This window comes from Nyctereutes procyonoides, unplaced genomic scaffold (genome assembly GCF_905146905.1).
Source record: "Nyctereutes procyonoides isolate TBG_1078 unplaced genomic scaffold, NYPRO_anot_genome, whole genome shotgun sequence".
Taxonomy (NCBI): domain Eukaryota; kingdom Metazoa; phylum Chordata; class Mammalia; order Carnivora; family Canidae; genus Nyctereutes; species Nyctereutes procyonoides.
The window spans coordinates 37,059,385-37,079,399 of record NW_026575042.1 but is presented as its reverse complement, the minus strand read 5'-3'; the positions used below and the strand labels follow the sequence as shown (position 1 = coordinate 37,079,399).

Below are 20,015 nucleotides of genomic sequence, written 5' to 3'. Positions count from 1 at the left end.
CTCTGTGCCTTTGCCAGTATGGGATGAACAACAGGGGGAGGGTGGGAGGACAGGGACAGATTGTCTCTGGCTTTATCCTTTGTCTGTACATTCAAAACAAAGACAGTCTCAGAGCCTTGTGGAAGTCCTAGAATGGCCCTGTTTTTGCCTGCTAATCTCTGGTCACAAAAGAGCACAGACAAGTTACTATAGCAACTGTTCTCTCCTTACAAGGTGTCCATGTTAGGATGGAGGTGGAAAAGATTTTATTGAAACAAGAAGAAAAAAATTAGGTTTTCAGATATATTTGCCCTCCACCCAAAGCACTGCTCCTTTTAGAAGAATACAGCAGCAGCTGTTACTATCACAGATATGCTCCTAATTCCTAACATTCAAATCTCTAAACTTTCATTTTAGATTTGGTGCAGTTCATGCTGGTCCTAATACATCGGAGAGGGATGAATTTGCTCAGAAGGCAAAACAGTGTGAAACAGGTGATGAGGGACCCTCAGACTAGATGCTGAGAGCCTTGTCCACCTCTGGCTTCCCTCTGGCTGGGAAGACCCCAGCCACCCCCATCTCCCAGATCTGTGCCCACCATAGTGCCCAGCTGCTCATCCTATCAGCCCTTCCTTCTGGTTCCTGGCTGCAGGCTTGTCACACTGTTGCTTGAGGCAGTACCTCTGCGGAGTGCTTGCTGGTTCCTGTGATGTCATGTGGTGGCAGCCTGGTTGACAGAGAGCTTTGGCTGGGGCCCAGGCCCTGCTGTGGCCAGAGACCTAGTCTTGGTTTTGGACTTTTCATCTAAGCTTATGTGACCTCAGAAAGGACAAAGGGAAAGGCTCTCCAAACTGGGGAGAGCGTGTGTGCGCATGTGGGTGTGCGTGCATGTGAACCTTTCCCTATATGTTAAATCTGCCTCAACAAAGACTTTCTTTTAGAGTATTAAGGACTGAAGACCTCTTACGTGTGAAGTCTGACCACCTTGCCCACGTGAAGCCACCTGAAAAGTCAGGTGAGAAGAACCTGCTGGTCTGTGTGGAAGAGGAGACGGGGTCAGGTGCACGCACAGTGAGATGGAACCCAAGGGCCCTGGGCACAGGGAGCCCGGGGGAGGTGAGTGACATAAAGGCTGACTTTCTTCCTTGCAGAGAAGAACAAAGGCAGAACTCTGCAGATTGGCTGACAGGATGCTAGGTGAGTCCAGGGCAGAAGTAGGGGCTACAGGGCAAAGTCCACCCTGAAGTCTCCACTAATGATGACCCTGGGCTTCTTGGACCCTCCTTAGGGAGTGCCCAAGGAATAAAGGGTGACTTCCAGGACGCTGGGGACGGCCTGCCCAGACTTGTCATAGAAATCAGAGGCGACAGGTGATAGACTCAGGCGTATATCAGGTGGGGCTTACAAAAGGGACACTGGGTGGGCACAGACAGCTGGGCACTAGTAGGGCAGGGCAGAGTCGTCCCACTCCAGCTGGGCTTGCCTGGCTCCACTCTGCCCATGTCTGCCCTTGCCCATCCCTTCCTCCTCCTCTTCCTCTTCGCTGTCCTCTGAGTCACTGCTGCTGGAGCTCATGTCTTCCTCCACTTCTTCCTCCTCCTCCTCAGTCTCCTCTTCCCCACGCCCTGGTTCTTCATGTTTCTGGATGTCAGGGAGAAAAGGGACATGCTCATCAGGGGTTGAGCAGAACCCACTTTGGAACTTAAATGTTTCTCCCTCCACTAAGGGAACATTTCAGGCCCCTTGAATTCCTTTCCCTTCATGTTAAACCCATGGGCCTGGGGACAGGCGTCCTGGATGTGAGGTCCTCTGGTGAAAGGCATATCAGAGGGCTAAGGATGAAGAAGAAATAGTGAATTCCAAGACCTGGACTCAAGGTAAATGGTGGGTTTTAAACACAAGACATCAAAGCCAGTCCCTTCCATCACTGAATGAGCCTTTCAGACCAAAGTTTGCTTTCTGGCATTCCTGGCACCTGTCTGTATGGAGCTAAGTCTTAGGTGTTTGCTTCTCAGTAAGAGCACGGCATTTACACTTACAGCCCATTTCCAGGTGAGATTATATTTGCTGGGAGCAGAAGGTCTTCTAAGCCAAGACTCAGGTGTGTTGCTCCTCAGAAATATTCCTCTGGGAAGGACAAAGTTCATGGTCCTCATTTTCCATGCCTCCCCCCTTACCATCTTTTCCAGTTCTATTCCTGTCCTACCCCCAGCCAGGTTTTTGGTGATTCTAGCAAAATCTTAGTTCTGGATTTATGTTTTAAGGTAATGAAACAGCCGTAAGATGCAAGTGCCCTTGTGTGGTTGCATCCCCTCGCTGGAGCAGCTTCTTTTCTACCTTACCCCACCCCCACCCTAACCCATTCTTCAAAGCCTCCCTTAGGCTAACCTCCTGCGGGAAATCTTTCCTGAACACTCCAGCCTCAATGGCTCTCCCTACTAATGCTTCACTGATGGCTGGCATTAGCAGGTTAGCCCCTCAGTGAGAACACTCCCAGGACTCTGATCCAGGCACAGGGGCTTATTTCCCATAGCTGAGGCTCAAGTTCTCTGAGGTGGAAATGCTGGTGTCCCCAACTAGTGCACACAGCATTCTATGTACAACCTGTGCTAGGAGAAGGAAGCTGAGCATCAGCCTGCTGGCTATGAAACTGGAGCATGAGGCCAACTCAGGAGGATCTTGGGGACCCAGCTGGGAGAATCTTCATTCCTCAGTGACTGTTGATCTTCCCCTGCTTTTCTAGTCCTGCCTCTACCACCACCCAGGACCCATGGGCAGCCCGCAGGGTACTTGGATATTCATATGTCCAGACCTGGGCCTTAGACCCTCATGGGTGGATGTTGGAGGTAGCAACCTCCAACTGGCTAACTGAATATGACATTAGGGTCTGGCAACCTTGAGTTGAATATTGGCACTGCCATTATCAGCTATATAAGTTTGAGCACTTTGACTTTCTCTCGGAGTTGGTTCCTACCTTGGGAAGTGGGATGGTGTATACAGAGCACCCTATGCAGTGTCTGGCATGATGAGGGGCTCTATGAAGGGCAGCTATTGCTGTTGTATTTTTGTTTTAACCTATTCTGAGCCTTTAAGTGAGCTCTGTAGGCAGCATGGAGCAAAGCCATCTAATTTACACTGTTAATCAAAAATTCAATACTGAGTCTTTAAGTGTTAGTCAGCTCTGAGTTAAATACTATGGGGGAGGCAAGGGATAGACACCACATGGCTGTGTGCCTTAAGAAAGGTCTTGTTCTGTTTGTAGGGTGAGAGCAATTCACACATTTTTAAGCACTGAATGCAGCTGGTGGGAGAGTATGGTCCATGCAGGTGGAGTGGGCTGAAGGTGCTCAGAGAAGGCAAGGGTCAGTGGGGCTGGGCTAGTTGGGGCAGGGCTTCCAGCACAGGGAAGATGGAGCTAATGGAGGGGAAGCCTCCTGCCCCAAGATCCCAGCCCCTATATGAGGATCACCTCCATGGGGTTGACTGTAATAGTGAGCGCAGAGTCGTCCCAATCCATCTCCGCCTCCTTGGCAGCCTCCGTCTCTTGGGTGAAGTGCTGGTGGGCAATCCGGACCCGGTACACGCCCATGGCCACGACAAACACCAGCATGCATACGGAGATGATGATGACCACTGTGGCGATGCTTGGGACCACTGGAACGAGGAAGGAATCCACATGATGTGGTGAACGGAAGGACTAGCTCAGTCTTGGGATGGAGTATGAATGAAACATCCACGTGTAGGCTAAAACCTGCCCTAACTGAGCTTCTCAGTTGTGGAACTCTGAGCCAGCACCTTACTCTGTCTGGGCTTCATTTTCTTCATCTCTGTAATGGATTGAATAATTCTCACCCCATGGGTAATTGTGAGGAATAAAGCAAATGATTGATGTAAGTTCTCTTCTATCTTTTGCTTTCCCCCTCAAATTCTAGGGCGCCTTCCACTGAGAGCCAGACACTGTGGAATTTCACAGGGACTAACACAGTGCTCACCAGACAGTAATACAAATGGCAAGACTGGAACTGAAGTAAGGTGTGCAGGTGTATGTGTGTGCGCACGCCCATGTGTGCACTTGCATATGAAGAGGCTCAGAGAAAGTGGCTCTGAGGCCTCAAGACTTGGAAGACTTCACCCTAGCCCTTTGTACTGACCTCTGTTATGCTAGATAGTGAATCTTTCCCTGACTAGACCTCTACTGAGTCTGTGAGTATCTCAGAGGCAGGACCCACATCTTTTCCAGTCCTGGGTTCCTCTTTCATTTCTGGGCACCTATGGCTGCTGCACCATACCTGTTAGTGGATGGTCTTGAATCACAATGACTGCCTGATATCCTGAGGTCCTTCCTCCCAGGCCACCTACCTGAACTGTGCTGGATGCTACTCTGGGACTCAGGGTGGTGGACAGACTGCAGGAATGGAGGCTGCACAATAAGGTGGTTGACGTGCTCCTTGTCTGAGACTCTGGCCTCATGGAGGATGCTGACCTAGGAAGAGCAAGGAGAGGTGCTGCTGACCAGGAGTGGCAGGTGGGCCCAAACAAGGAAGAAGTGATAACTCTGAAATTCCCTAATGATGGCAGGACCCACTCACCTCCAGGTTGAACTCATTGCTGGTATAACGCCCGTTGAGTTCTGAGCACTTGATTCTGAACCGCCGAGACTCAAGGGAATCTGGATGCCAGTTGCGGTAGCGGATGTGATGCAGTACCTGTTCATAGCGGCTCATGGAGCCCACACCTGTGCCAAGAGACCACCCCTGTCATAAGAAGGTAGAAGATGGAGGAGGTAGGATGTGGCTGCTGGGACTTGCGCTTCTCTTGAATTTGTCTAGGGTAAGAACTTGAAAAGTTGTGTAGGGGCAGACAAATGTATGGACACAGAAGGAGCCAATTGAACTGACCCATGGGATTTTGAAATACATTAGGCTCTGACCAGAATGGCCTCAGTCTGTCAAATGCTGCTATGAAATTTGCTGAGGTCAAACAGTATAAGAGAAAGCATGCACCTACTTTCTACAGAAGAGGTCCTCAAGATGCTGGAGTAGCTCACTGATGGAGAGGCTAGAAGTTCATGCTCAGAGGTCAAGGATCCCTACCCTGACCCCTTCTCCACAGGTGACAGAGCACCATCATACTCATGACTCCAGCATGAGGGCACTCTGAGAGGAGAGCACCAGGTTATGTGGCAGAGTGTGGTCTCACCATAGATGGAGTAGCCTGCTGTGGAGTTGGTGGCATCCAGGTGTCGCTGATGGAGCTCACTGTGGTTGAGCTCCAAGCACTCCTGTCTTGGGTCCAGGTCCCCTCCAAGCACCAGAATGTCACAGAAATCTAAGTTGTGAAGCATTTCTTCTAAGACTGCTGATTTGGGTGCTGAGGGAAGACAGACATATGGGAAACACAGGCATGAGGACAACTCATACAGCAGGCTTGTGTGTCACCTTCCTCCTCCATGACTGCATCCCTGGGTTAAACTGGGTCAGGAGAAGAGGCTGTGTCATCCCAACCACCACCTCCACAGCTCAGACAAATGCCCTGAGGTTGGGTGGCATGGATTTCTGTAAAGAGCATGAGTAGTCAAAATATGTGAATTTGAATACCAGCCACTAAGACACTTATAGGACTGGAGAAACTACCTACCTCTCAATTTCCTATCTGTAAAGAGGATGAGGGTCTTGAGAAGTTTGAAGACAGACCTAGTATGTGCTCAATAAGGGATAGTTCTCTTTCGGGTACAGTGGTAAGTGCCCTTCTACCATGCTCTCCTCGCTTTCCCCATGTGGTCATGGTGTATCTGTCACCCCAGCAGACCCTGAGGTTTTCAAGTGCAGGGGCACTGTTCTTCTTTTATTTATTTCTTTCCTTTTTTTTTTAATGACCAACTCCTCAGTACTTAACCCAGTGGCTCATAGAGAGTATATTGGTACACACTGCACAAATGGAGAAGCATTATTAATATGATGAAACGATTAAGTAAACTGGTTAATTGACAACCCTCTGGTCAGTCTAGCAATCCTGGCCTGAATGTATGACCCCAATTTTCCCAAAGGGATGTCTGAGTGACACATTGGCAGTCCTAACTTAAAAGTGATTGGGACTTCTGTGGAATATGGAGGAGGAGGAGGACCCTAAGCTTACCTCATCCCATGGAGATACAGCATAGAAGCAGCAGTTTGAAAAATGCCTGGAGTATATGGGAGGGAGGTTTACTAATTTCAGAGCATGTGCTGAAGGGACAGAGATTATTGGGAGACTCTGACAAGAACAAAGGAACATGTAGGCACCATTTCCCTCCCCTGCTCCCCAGCCTAGACACAGACACCTGAGGGAACAAGCACAGTGCCCACACATGCTACCTAACCTAACTTGTTAACAGTACAACCATTCCTAGGTTCTCCTGAAGACATGCCCCTTTCAGCCAGGCCTCCACTCCAGGTTCCTTCTCACAGCAAACTTGCATAAATTTTCCTAAAACCAAGTGGCCTGCACCAAGTTCTCCTGCTGATCAACCCCCTCCAATATGATCTTGGCCAGAGCCCATCCAAAGTGGTGCCACAAGCCTGGCAGTGTGCAAGCAGCCCTAGAAGGGACCAGCACTAGTCAAAAGGGATTCCTTTCCTGGGGAAAGGAGATGATAACACATACCCAAACTGCAGCCCCAGCAGTATGCTAGGGGCAGATATCTGGTCTAACTACAGGCCCCACCCACCAACAAAAGCTTCCTAAGGAACAACACAGGAAAAACACCCTGCAGCTTGATGCTACTGCATCTCTGGCAAATGCCTGGTCTGACTCAACTCAAGCCCAAGGCAGGCCCAGATTGGCTAACACCATAGAGACCAAACCCTGCCCACAGCAGGCAAAGAGAGCCATTGCAGACCACTGGGCTTAAGGCAAAAAACAGTTCATCCACAACAGTAGTTCACACACAACATAGAGATGCTCCTGAAGCGCCAGGTTCTGGTGAACAGGGGACACTGTAGTGCACTATAGGACCTCTTCATAAGGCCACTACTTTCAAGAGCAGGAGGCCTTGCTGACTTTTTCAACACAGAGGGCTAGACAAAATGAGAGAGAGGAATGTGTTCCAAATGAAAGACCTAAACAAAAATGAAGAGCAATATCCCGGGTGTAGAATTTGAAGTAATGGTCATAGATACTCAGTGGACTGGTGAAAAGAGTGGAGGACCTCAGTGATATCTTCAACAAAGAGACAGAAAACAACCAACCAATCAGAAATGAAGAACCCAATAAATGAAATTAAAAATATATAGAGGGAATACATAGACTAGAGGAAGCAGAATGTATCGACAATCTGGAGGACAGGATAATGGAAAGCAATCAACAGGAGAAAATGAACAGGAGAGAGAATAAAAATGAAAAGAGACATAGGGAACTCAGTGTCACCATCAAAGATAATAACATTTGCATTCTAGGGAGCTAGAAAGAAAAAAGGGGGCAGAGAATTTACTTGAAGAAATTACAGCTGAAAACTTCCCAAATCTGGGGAAGGAAACAGAAATCAAGATCCAGGAGGCACAGAGGGACCCCAACAAAATCAAAACAAGGAGGTCCACACCAAGACACAGAATATATGGTGAAGAATAGTGATAGAGAATTTTATTTATTATTTTTTAGAGATAGCATGTGAGCAGGAGGGGAAGGGCAGAGGAAGAGAGAATTTTAAGCAGGTAGCATGCTCAATGTAGAGCCTGACCACTACCCTGAGATCAGGACTTGTGCCAAAATCAAGAGTCTGATTCTTTTAACTGAGCCAACCAGGCACTGAAAAGAGAATTTTAACAACAGCAAGAGAAAATGGTTACATATAAGGAAAACCCATAAGGATACTAGCTGATTTTTTAGTAGAAAGGTTGCAGGCCAGAAGGGAGTGGCATGATATATTCAAAGTACTGAAAGGAAAAAAAAATTGCAGCCAAGAATACTCTATCCAGCAAGACTATCATTCAGAAGAAGGAGAGATAAAGAGTTTCCCAGAAAAACAAAAGTTAAAGAAATTTATGACAACTAAGCCAGTCCTACAGAAAATGTTAAAGGGGATTTGCTGAGTGGACAGAAAAGACCATAAGGAGCAAGAAAAGAAAGAACCACAAAAAGCAGTAAAAATAAGTTATTCATGAGTATCAGTCAAGGGGCTCACAAAATAAAAAGATGTAAAGTATGACACTATATACCTGAAATGTGAGGGTAGGGGGATAGGAGTAAAGAGTGAGTTCAAACTAAAGTGACCAACTTAAATTAGACTGCTATATGCAGAAGATGTTATTTATAAACCTAATGGTAACCACAAATCAAAAACCAGAATACATATGCAAAACATAAAGAGAAAGGAATCCAAGTATATCACTACAGAAAGCCAACAAACCATGTGAGAATAGAGCAAGAAAGGAACAGAGAACTACAAAACCAACCATAAAGCAAGTAACAAAATGGCCAATTAGTACACCTATCAATAATTACTTTAAATGTAAATGGACTAAATACTCCAATGAAAAGACAGAGTGAGGGAATGGATAAAAAAGCAAAACCCATCTATATGCTGCCTGCAAGAGACTCATTTCAGACATAGAGGCACATGCAGATTGCAAGTGAAGGGATGAAAAAACATGTATCATGCAGATGGAAGTGAAAAACAAGCCAGAATAGCAATACTTGTAGCTGACAAAATAGACTTTAAAAAACGGACTGTAACAAGAGACAAAGGACATTCAAAAATCACAAAGGGACTAATCCAACAAGAAGACATAACAATTATAAGTATTTATGCACCCAACATGGGAACACCCAAATACACAAAGCAGCTAGTAACAAACATAAGGGAAGTAATCGATAGAATGATAATAGCAGGGGACTATAATACCCCACTTACAGTGATGGATACATTATTCAAACAGAAAGTCATCAAGGAAACAGTGACTTTGAATGACACATTGGACCAGATGGATCTAACAGATATATTCATCCTAAAACAGCAGAATACACATTCTTTCAAGTGCACATGGAACATTCTCTAGAATAGATCACATATTAGGCCACAAGACAAGCCTCAACAAATTCAGAAAGATCAAAGTCATACTGTGCATCTTTTCTGACCACAATGCTATGAAACTAGTAACCAACCACAAGAAAAAAATCTGGAAAGACCACAAACACGTGGAGGTTATATAATGTACTACTAAACAATGAATGGTTCAACCATGAAATCAAGGAGGAAATAAAAATACATGGAAATAAATGAAAACAACAGTCTGAAACCTTTGGGATGCAGCAAAAAGTGGTTCTAAGAGGTAAGGTTTTAGCTATACAGGCTAACCTCAGAAGGAAGAAAAATATCAAACAACCTTACACCTATAGACTTAATGGAACTAGAAAAAGAACAATAAAATCCAAAACTAGCAGTAGGAAGTAAGTAATAATGATTAGAGCAGCAATACATAATATAGAAACTAGAAAGAACATTAGAACAGATCAATGAAATCCAAGAGTTGGTTTTTTTTAAAAGATCACAAAAATTGATAAACGTTTAGTTACACTCATCCAAAAAAAAAGAGCTAAAATCAAATCAGAAAAAGAAATAACAACCAACACCACAGAAATACAAAGGTTTATAAGAGAATATTATGAAAAATCATATGCCAACAAATAACCTAGGAGAAATGGATCAATTCCTAGAAATATAGAACATCCCAAAACAGAATCAGGAAGAAATAGAAAATCAGGAAGACATAGAACATGCCAATTATCACCGTGAAATTGAATCAGTAATCAAACACCTCCCCAACAAACAAAAGTCCAAGACCACATGGACCACATGGCCTCACAGGTGAATTCTATCAAACATTTAAAAAAGAGTTCATACCTATATTTCTGAAAGTATTCTAAAAAAATTGAAGGAAAGCATCCAGATTTCATTCTATGAGGTCAGATTACCCTGATACCAAAACAAGATAAAGACACTACCAAAAAAGAAAAGTACAGGCCAATCAATATCTTTGATGAGCATGGATGCAAAAATCCTCAACAAAATACTAGGAAACCAAATCCAACAATACATTAAAGAAATCATTCACCATGATCAAGTTGGATTTATTCCTGGGATGCAAGGGTGGTTCAATATTCACAAATCAATCAATGTGATACATCACATCGACAAGAGAAAGGGATGAAAACCATATGATTTCAATAGATGCAAAGAAAGCATTTGACAAAGTACAACATCTATTCATGATAAAAAATCCTCAAGATAGTAGGGTTAGAGAGAAGATACCTCAGTATTAGATACCTAATTAAGGCCACAGTTACATCACATGAAAAACCCAAGTTCCATCATATTCATTGGTGAAAAACTGAGAGCTTGTCCCTAAGATTGGGAACAAGACAAGAATATCCTCTCTCACCACTTTTATTCAACATAGTACTAGAAGCCGTAACCACAGCAGTTAGGCAACAAAGAGAAAGAAAGTGCATCCAAGTTGGTAAGGAGGAAGTAAAACTTTCACTATTTGCAGATGACCTAATACTATATGTAGAAAACCCTACAGATTCCACCAAAAAACAACTAGTACTGATAAATGAATTTAGTAAGGTCACAGGATACAAAATCAATATACAGAAATCTGTTGCATTTCCATACACTAATAATCAGCAGAAAAAGAAAGAAACAATCTCATTTGGGACGCCTGGGTGGCTCAGTGGTTGGGCCTCTGCTTTTGGCTCAGGGTGTGATCCTGAGGTCCTGGGATCGAGTCTTATGTTGGGCTCCCTGTGGGGAGCCTACTTCTCCCTCTACCTATATCTCTGCCTTTCACTGTCTCTCCTGAATGAATAAATAAAATCTTAAAAAAAAACACTGACATCATTCTTCACATAACTATAAAAATCAATCCTAAAATTTGCATGGAATCACAGAAGACCCTGAACAGCCAAAGCAATCTTGAAGAAGAACAACAAAACTGGAGGCATCACAATTCCAGATTTCGAGATATTCTGCGGAGCTGTGGTAATCAAAACACTATGGTACTGGCACAAAAACAGACACATAGATCAATAGAACAGAGTAGAGAGCCCAGAAATAAACCCATGCTTATAAGTCAATTAATTATAAAACAGGAGACAAGACTGTACAATGGGAAAATGACAGTCTCTTCAACAAATGTTGTTGGAAAAACCGGAACATCTTCTTATACCACATACAAAAATAAACTCAACATGGATTAAAGACCTAACTGAGAGACTGGAAACCATAACAATCCTAGTAGAGAGCACAGCCAGTAATTTCTCTGACATTGGCCATAGAAAAAAAACTTGCTTGTTATGTCTCCTGAAGCAAGGGAAACAAAAACCAAAAACAAACTTGAGATTTCATCAAATAAAAGACGTTTGCACAGCAAAGGAAGCAATCAAAACTAAAAGATTACTTACTGAGTGGGGAGGATATTTGCATATGACATTATCTGATAAAGGGTTGGTATCCAAAATATATAAAGAAGTCATACAACTCAACACCCCCAAAACAAATAATCTAATTAAAAAAAGACATGAAAAGACATTTTTTCTAAAGAAGACATACAGATGGCTGCAGACACATGAGAAGGTGCTCAACATCATCATCAGGGAAATGTAAATCAAAGACACACACACACACACACAAAATCAAAGTCACAATGAGGCATCACTTCACACCTGTCGGAATGGATAAAATAAAAAACACAAGAAACAATAAGTGATGAGGATGTGGAGAAAAAGGAACCCTCATGCACTGTTGGTGGAAATGGAAACTGGTGCAGCCACTGTGAACAGTATGGAGATTACTAAAAAAATTTAAAATCATCATATGATCCCATAATTCCACTGCTGCGTATTAACCCAAAGAATCCATAAACACTAATTTAAAAAGACCTACGCAGGGCAGCCCGAGTGGCTCAGTGGTTTAGTGCCACCTTCATCCCAGGGCGTGATCCTGGAGATCCGGGATCGAGTCCCACATCAGGCTCCTTGCATGGAGCCTGCTTCTCCCTCTGCTTGTGTCTCTGCCTCTATATCTCTCTGTGTCTCTCATAAATAAATAAATAAAAACTTTTTTTTTAAAAAAATAAAAAGACCTATGCACCCCTACTTTTATTGCAGGATTATTTACAATAGCCAAATTACGGTAGCGGCCCAAGTGTCCATTGATGGATGACTGGATAAAGAAGAAGTGGTGTGTGTGTGTGTGTGTGTGTGTGTATTTACACACATACATACACATATATATGTATATATACACACGCACATACACATACATATTTACATGATGGATTATTAAACTATAACAAAGAATGAAATCTTGTCATTCTGCAACAACATGGATGGATCTTGAAATGTACTCAAAGACAAATACCATATGATTTAACTCATATGTGGAATTTAAGGAACAAATGAACAAAGAAGAGAACCAAACCAGAAAGCATACCTTTAATTATAGAGAACAAACTGATGGTCACCAGAGGGGAGGTGGATAAGGAGATCGATGGGTGAAATAGGTGGTGGGGATTAAGGAGTACACTTGTTGCAACGAGCCTTGGGTGAAGTGTTGAATCACTGTATTATAGAGCTGAAACTAATATTACACTATGTTAACTATACTGGATTTTAAAAAATAATAAAATTGACTGGTATTTATGGGGGTGCTTGCTATGGACCAGGCATTGTGCAAACAATCCTAACAGATAGATAGTAAATCGGGTATTATTATTATTATCCCCATTTCACCAACAATTAAGTAGAGGGTCCAGGGAGTAGGATGGATTGCGCAGGCTTACACAGATATCAGGGGAAGAGCTGAGACAAAAGCCATGACTTTCTGATTCCATAGTTTATAAATCCATAACCTTTGGGCTGGTAGTCTTCAAATGTTTTTGATCTTGTAGCCTTTCTGGGAAAAATTTCTGAACTGAGATCATTTAAATATGTATACGTATTTATTTATAAAGTGGACTAATATATTTTGTATACTATAAAATATTTATGAAAATAGAAATTAAAAAAGGATTTATTAAAGAGAATTATTTTAAATAATTATTTTCTATTTTAATGTTTTCATGACACCAAAAATATTTTTTGCTCTCACTAGATATACATTATTCTAAATAACTTCATATGCTTAATTGTTAGATGCTTGTCAATCCCAGTGGCTTCACGTTTCACTGGCAGAATCTAAAATCATGTTAATCTACACTTAACTACACCTATCATTAGTGATAGCATATGTGTATCTGGATTTCAAATAGCCTTTGCGTGGTTTTTGGAGTTTTTTGCCAGCTTCTTGTCAGGTGGGTTTAGGTCAGCCTCTCTCCTGCCTCCCCATGTGGCTGGCTCACTGCTCACGCTAGGCAGGGGGCACGCTGTGCCTATTTTCTTGTTCTCCTGTGGCTGTGTTATAAGTTCTGTCTTCCATCTGTAGGTATTTCTCTTGATTCCCACGGTGCTGAAGGGACTGTGCTGGGCTCAGGCATTTAGAGGTGAATCAGCCACAGTTGAGCCCTCACGGAGCCCCTGGTTTGGCTTAATTAACAGATCACTGCCACCGAGGGCTAGCAAATGTGCACGTGACGTGACACAGAAGCATCGGTCACTGGAGGGCTTACAGAGCTGGAGAGCTAGCCCAGTCTAGGGGAGAGAGAGCTGGCGGTGGAGATGTTTGCCAGCAGTCACATGGATGGGGAGGGACAGGGACCTTCTAGGCAGAGGGTAGGGCACTAGCAAAGGGGAGAACACAGAGGTGAGGGGGTGTTGTACATTGGGGACTCGCCTGTCTTTGGTATTGACACAGCTCCAAAGAGGTCAGTAGGGGCAGCAGATGATGCTGGGGCGGGTCACTGAGCCCTGGTGGCACATGCCATGAGCCTGCTTTCTTAAAGCATCTATAATAATGATTATTCTACAAATGAGGGGAAGGGAAAGATCACAGGCCCTAATGTACCTGGTGGTGGTGGTGGGGGGTGTCGCTAGGAAACAGCCCTGTCTGGCAGGGACACCTGGTAAGACACTATCTATTACCATGAGCTAAGAAAAGCTACCTTTTGAGGCATCCCATTCGCTAGGGACCATGGTGGTTTAAGGCAGTGAGTAATTAGGACTGTTAGAGGGGCAGCCCTTCAGGGACTCAGGCCCACTGGTGCCAGCACATCATTAGCAGCTGCTTTGGGAGGGAGGGAGAGCTGGAAGTCTGCTCCTGGAGGAGGCTGCAGAGGACGGTTAAATGAGTATTTCCCCTGTAGATCTGAGTCCTGGGTTTCCCTTTCTTCCTTCCCGTCACCCCCCCCCTCTCCGACAGCTGAGAGCACCGTAGCTTTCCATGCAACTGTCTCTCCCAGCAGATTATCTCAACTACTCCACCTCCGTCGGGTGGCCCTCCCAAGGATAGATGTGTTGCAAAGTTTCCTGAGAGCTGAGACTAATGCTGCTGGATCACACCTGACTTTTACTGGGTGTATATTAAGGTGCAGCTAGAATTTTTTCTTTGTGCCTCTTTAGCTGTTCTTCCAATTATCAAAATAATACATGTTTACTATTGAACATTTTGCATTTGCAGCAAAGTGAAGGAGAGCAGAGACAAACTGGCTCTTCTGTGTCTCAGAGAATGGCACTGCTAGCGATAGGTGTGTTTTCTTCTTGACATTTTCCTGTGTGTGTGTGGGCCCTCTGTAATTTGCATCTTGCTTTCTTTCATTTACCATTTGACATAAATACTCTCCCTCCAACATCACCTCACGTACGCAGGTGGACCAATTATTTGCCAAATGGTTCGTTTCCCTCCTGTTATTTGTGTTGCTTGCAGCTTTGTTTGCTTTGCTATTAGAAATTCCCTGCCGTGGTAAGCAGTGCCGCTGTCCTGAAGCGGCACGTGACATGGCTGGGCGAACCGATCCCACCCCACAACCTAGTACGCATCTGTACCTGTGGTCTTCAGGTCACCTAGGGCCTCGGCTTTGGCGAAGGTGCTCACAATCTTGAGGTCGGGGAAGAGGGTCACCCCTCGGGCACTTTCAAACTGGGCAGCAGGTCTCCAGAGGCGGTCTGTGCCACGAAGGCTGATCTGGGGCTCGATGGCCTGCAGCACCATCACATAGGCATCCACGTCGGGGACAGTGATGCACACATCCTCTCCAAAGCACCTGGGAAAACAGCTGTGGTCACAGCGCTGAAGAGTGAGCGACAAAAGCATCCTTCACGCGGCCATAGACAAGGATACACACAACCACCTCTAGTCCTTGCCAGGTACCTCAGAGACTCTGAGGGTGTCAACAGACATTCAGATTTAAAGCCACATTATAGTCAGAACTAATAACAATCTAGGGACTTAAAGAAGATTGGCTTCTGGGAGAAATGGGAATCTTCTATACAAGCAACAAGTAACTGTTAAGCCTTTAATTATCCTTTAACATAGTAATCAGCAGCAATATTAATTAGCAACTGCTTGGTATGTGCATTAGGATTTGGTAAGCAAATTGCTGCCTAACCGGCTGGTGACATGCACCTCACTGAGACCCCAGGGCCGAACTCTCCTGCGCTTGTATATGTTGTCTCTCTACAAGGAGATCCCACCATGCCCCTGTTGCAGATGTGCCAGCCGAGTGCTACTGATCACACTCTTTTCTCCTGATACATTGCCACAGAAATACCTGGAAGGTGGGATGATGTGACCCCATGAGCAAGGCCTGGCAAGTCAGATAAGGTCCATGGCCTGGCTCTGGCATAATGGGCTTGGGTGACCCTGGGCAAGGTGTGACTCCTGTGAACTGATTTCTCCATCTATACAATGTGGTTGATAATTATCTTAGAGTAGTTAAGGATCAAATGTGATGACATATAGCAAAGAAGCCAACCCCAGAGCCTGCATCGTGGTGGGAGCTCAGTAAATGTTGGCAGATCTGACACCCTCATCAGATTCCATCAGGCATGCGAGTCACTGGCACTCTCCGCGGCTTCTCTAGGCCAAAGACCTAGGTTACAAGAGCCCCCGGGGCCCAGATGGATGCTCTGGGTAGGCTGGGTGGACTCCAGTGGTTGGCATTTGTCAACTTGTATCCCTTGGGAAAGTTCCTGAGGGAAGCACAGTCTGGGTGGACACCATGCTCAGTCACTCCATCTCTTGGAGGTGGGTGAGGTGTGGGAGCAGTGGTATGCACCCGGTTTTGTCTGGCCTTTGCTGTACCAACCCCAGAGGGCACCCTGCCCCTTGTCAGTTTACGGTAGCCTGGTCCCCCTACTTGACTGAAGTGTGGAGCTGACCTGGAGGTGCTTGCTCCCTATCCCAGGCCTCCAAGGGTGCCCTTAGCGTGAAGGTGGGAGCACCTCGTCACTAGAACTGTTGAATCTAATTGCTGCCTGTGGGGTTTAGCCGGGCACCTGTCTCTGGCCCCAGTAACGTGGCAGTCAGCAGACCCATCTTTCCCAGCCTTGTTCCTGTTCTTCTGGGTTCGGCTTCCTTGTTCCAGGGGCTAGGTATCTCCCCCTCCCTGGAGTTTTTCTGGGGTCCTGTCCTTGCTGCCCTACCAGGCAGTGGCTGTGGCTGAGAAATGACTTGACAGACCAAGAAGGGCGGGATCCACAGGCTTCACTAATAAATGGTCTCATCTCTGTTACTGAACTCTGATCCCTTGGGACAAGAACCACACCCTCTCTTTTTCTTTCTTTTTTTTTCACACCCTCTCTTTTTCTTGCATACCTGTAGTATTTAGTTGCTCTGCAAAGCTGGGTTGGTTGATTTAATCCAATTTAATAAACATTTGTCAAGGTACACCTACTATGTACCAGTTACTGTAACCTTAAATCAGACCACTTAAAACTGAACTGAGCATTTACAGGAAGCGGTACATCACATTCTGAATTAGAGAGAGCTCGATATGTGTTGGCAAAGCAACAGCACATTAAAGAAGACAACACAGATCCATTGGGGCACCTTCCTAGGGATGGCAGAGAAACTGCGAATAGCTGAAGAAAGATGAGTTCTGTTTTGCCAGGGAACATTCCCCAGGGGCCCTCTCTGCTGCCTCTCTGGGCCCCTGGCTGACCCGAGTGTGTCTACTCACTGGACTTTGGAAGAGACTCTCAGGCGCCGCACGCCCGCTGTCGGGAACTGCCTGGAGTTGATGTAGGACACCTTCTGGAGGGCGCGATTGATGTTCCCAATGTCGTCACCTTCCATCACCAGGATGGACTGCGAGGGGTTGAAGTGGTACTGGAGGAAGAAAGGGGGTGTCATGGGGGGGCATGATCAACAACAAAGCCCACCATCTCCATGGACAGGCCACGAAGGCCCAGTGTCTCCAGAGTGTAGGCCAGTGCAGCAGCCACGCACACAGGTGACTGTTTTAGCCCCTTAAGCAATTCCTGCTACCCCTGGGGGGCTTCCAGGTCTCCCCTGTAAGATCCCTGGGAGTTATAAACGCAGGATGGGATTCTGAATCCCTGTCACAGGGCTCTTGCGGTCCAGCCCTTGGCAGGGTGGCCCCTGCTCTGTGCCGCTGTGGGGTCCTGATGGGTCTTTCAGTCCTTGGACAGCCTGCCCCCTCCGCTGGCTGCCTAGACACTTGGGCTTTGGCTCCTTTCACTGGTCCTGTCTTTGGCCTTGAACGTTCCTCAGTTCACCCTGTGCTCTCTTTCCTGATCCATGCTGTCTTCTTGGCTTGCAACCTTAAAGCTCATCCTTCAGTTAACGGCCCTCCTCTCTCAGATCTCACTCCTTATTTTGCTTCCCTGGTGCTTTACTCTGCTTACCCATGAGTTTTGCTCATTTGCTGTGTACACCCCTGTCAGCTGTCCCAGGTCCATTATCTATCCATTCCACCCAGAGTCCCTAATATCCTACACTTGGTGAAGGTCTGGGGGCTGTGATGCTCCCCACCAAGTCACTTGAGTCCTCAAATTGGATAAACCAGATACAGACTCCTGCTTCTCCCTGCAAAGCCCTGGCAGTTACTCTTCCTTGCATGGAGTGTGGAGCATGGAGCACTGCCATGGTACTGGTTGGACTTGCTGATCCTCACATGCTTCTGAGCAGGATTTATTATCAGTAAGATGTCAGGAGCTTATCAGTGCATTCAGGTGATGTATCTGGAGTTCATGCCACAGGAAAAAAATCTGGATATATATAATTATCTTTATACTCAATATGGGACTCGAAATTACATCCCAGCTGAGTCAACAGTCATGTTCTCTTCCAACTGAGCAAGCCAGGCACCCCTGATCTGGATATATTTTTACGTAGCTACTTGGCAACACTTCTTATGCATAATATGTTCACGTAACTCTATACACACACACACACACACACAAAGTGAAAGTGCCCATCCTATCTACCCAGTTTCCAATATCTCATCCCACGAGTATTAATTTCTTAGTTCCAGGTTGCATTACTGTTTATAATTAGTTGTTTCCCCTCCCAGTGGGAGGCTTATACATGCCTGTCCTATTGTCTATAGGCTTGACTATGTGACATATGGAGCTCTTCCCTGCAAGATATACTTTTGCCCTGCTGCACTCAGTAGTGGTCATGTGACTTCCTCAGCTAATGAAAGGTGGCCAGAAATATTATTTGGTTCACAATCATGAAGAAGATTTCACAACCAGTGCATGTTTTTCAATATCCCTTTCCCTCTGCCATGAAACCTGCCAAGTTCCCTTAGGGCCTGTTCCATTAGCCTGGGTCTCCCAGTATGGTGGTATGTGGATCAGAGCTGAAGCCAATCTACAATGGACATTGGTTGTGAACAGTAAAAAAAAAAAAAAAAAAAAAAAAAAGGTGTGTAATCCACTGAGATGTTTAAGTCACTTGTTACTGCAGCATCATCTAGCCTATCCTGAAAGTTATACTTCAGCAGTCTTACGAATATAGAGTTCCTTTTTCTTTCTTCCACCAATGATAGCATTTCACGTACTTTATTGTACTTTGCTTTTTTTTCCTTAGCTCATATCTTAGAGATTGTTCTGTATTAGCACATCATAAGTTTCCTCCTTTTTACAGCTGTGTTATATTCTACTGTGTAAATAATTTATTTAACCAATTTTTTATGGACACTTGGATTATTTTCAGTCTTTTACTAATAATGCCACAATGAATAATCATGTACACATTTCATATGTGCAAATATATATCTATTGGATAAATCCCTGTGTGTGAAATTGTTAGGTCCAAGAGTATGTGCACTTTAAATTTTGACAAATGTTGCCTGATTCCCCATTGGTAGGGAATATATTAATATACACTCCCTCTCACAGTGTATAGGAATGCTTCTTTTCACAAAACTTCAAAAGAATATGCTGTAGTTTGGGATTTTTGCTAGTCTGATAGGTGATAAATGCTACCTTAGTGTATTTTTAATTTACATTTCTCTTGCTACGAAGGAGATGGAGTATGTTATTATGAGTGGAAGGAAAAATCTATCTATATTAACTTTTCCCTGATAGGACTTGGTTGTCTTTTTAAGAGCTCTCCGTTCTGAGCCTGGACTCTAAAAGGAACTGGGTGTCCCATGAGTACCACTGTTGATATGACCCATGTAAGGTCCCTGTAATGTGGCCCCTAGGCAACTGAGAACTTAAATCTTTGCCTCCTTCAACTATCATTTGTTTTACTGTTACCTCCTCGAGGCCGCCCCAGCTTCCCTCATTTAGGTTCCCACTGGGTTCCTATAGTGTTTATGAAATGGTAATATAATGATTACAGTACAGGAACCATCAGTTCACTGAGGACAGGGGTGCCACTTCTTATCTCTGAATCTCAGAACGTAGCCCTAGTGCCTTGTAATCCCATTAGATGAATGAGTTAATGTTCCCCCTTGGCCCACACTGTACTCAGTATCATCTCAGGGTTACTCCCAAAAAGACTTTTTTAGTCACTCTCTTTTCAGTTAAGTCTCTGTGGGAGTTATCATCAGTGGTCACTAACCCCTGGCTCTCCTTTGCATCCTGGAGGCTACCTTTGGCATCAGCCACCTGCCATGTATGGGTGGGCCATGTGACTGCATCTGGCCAAT

The 20,015-nt window shown here is 44.8% G+C and overlaps 1 protein-coding gene across 1 annotated transcript in view; it reads right to left on the bottom strand.

Moving 5' to 3' along the window:
- Nucleotides 1–228: 228 nt before the first annotated feature.
- Nucleotides 229–20,015, bottom strand: part of CLSTN2 (calsyntenin 2) — a 597,725-nt gene continuing 577,938 nt past the window's right edge. The window contains 7 exon segments of the mRNA XM_055321522.1: nt 229–1,620; nt 3,449–3,633; nt 4,339–4,462; nt 4,569–4,714; nt 5,179–5,349; nt 14,935–15,152; nt 17,070–17,218. Of these exon segments, the coding sequence (XP_055177497.1) occupies nt 1,420–1,620; nt 3,449–3,633; nt 4,339–4,462; nt 4,569–4,714; nt 5,179–5,349; nt 14,935–15,152; nt 17,070–17,218 (1,194 nt within the window). The 3' untranslated portion in view covers nt 229–1,419.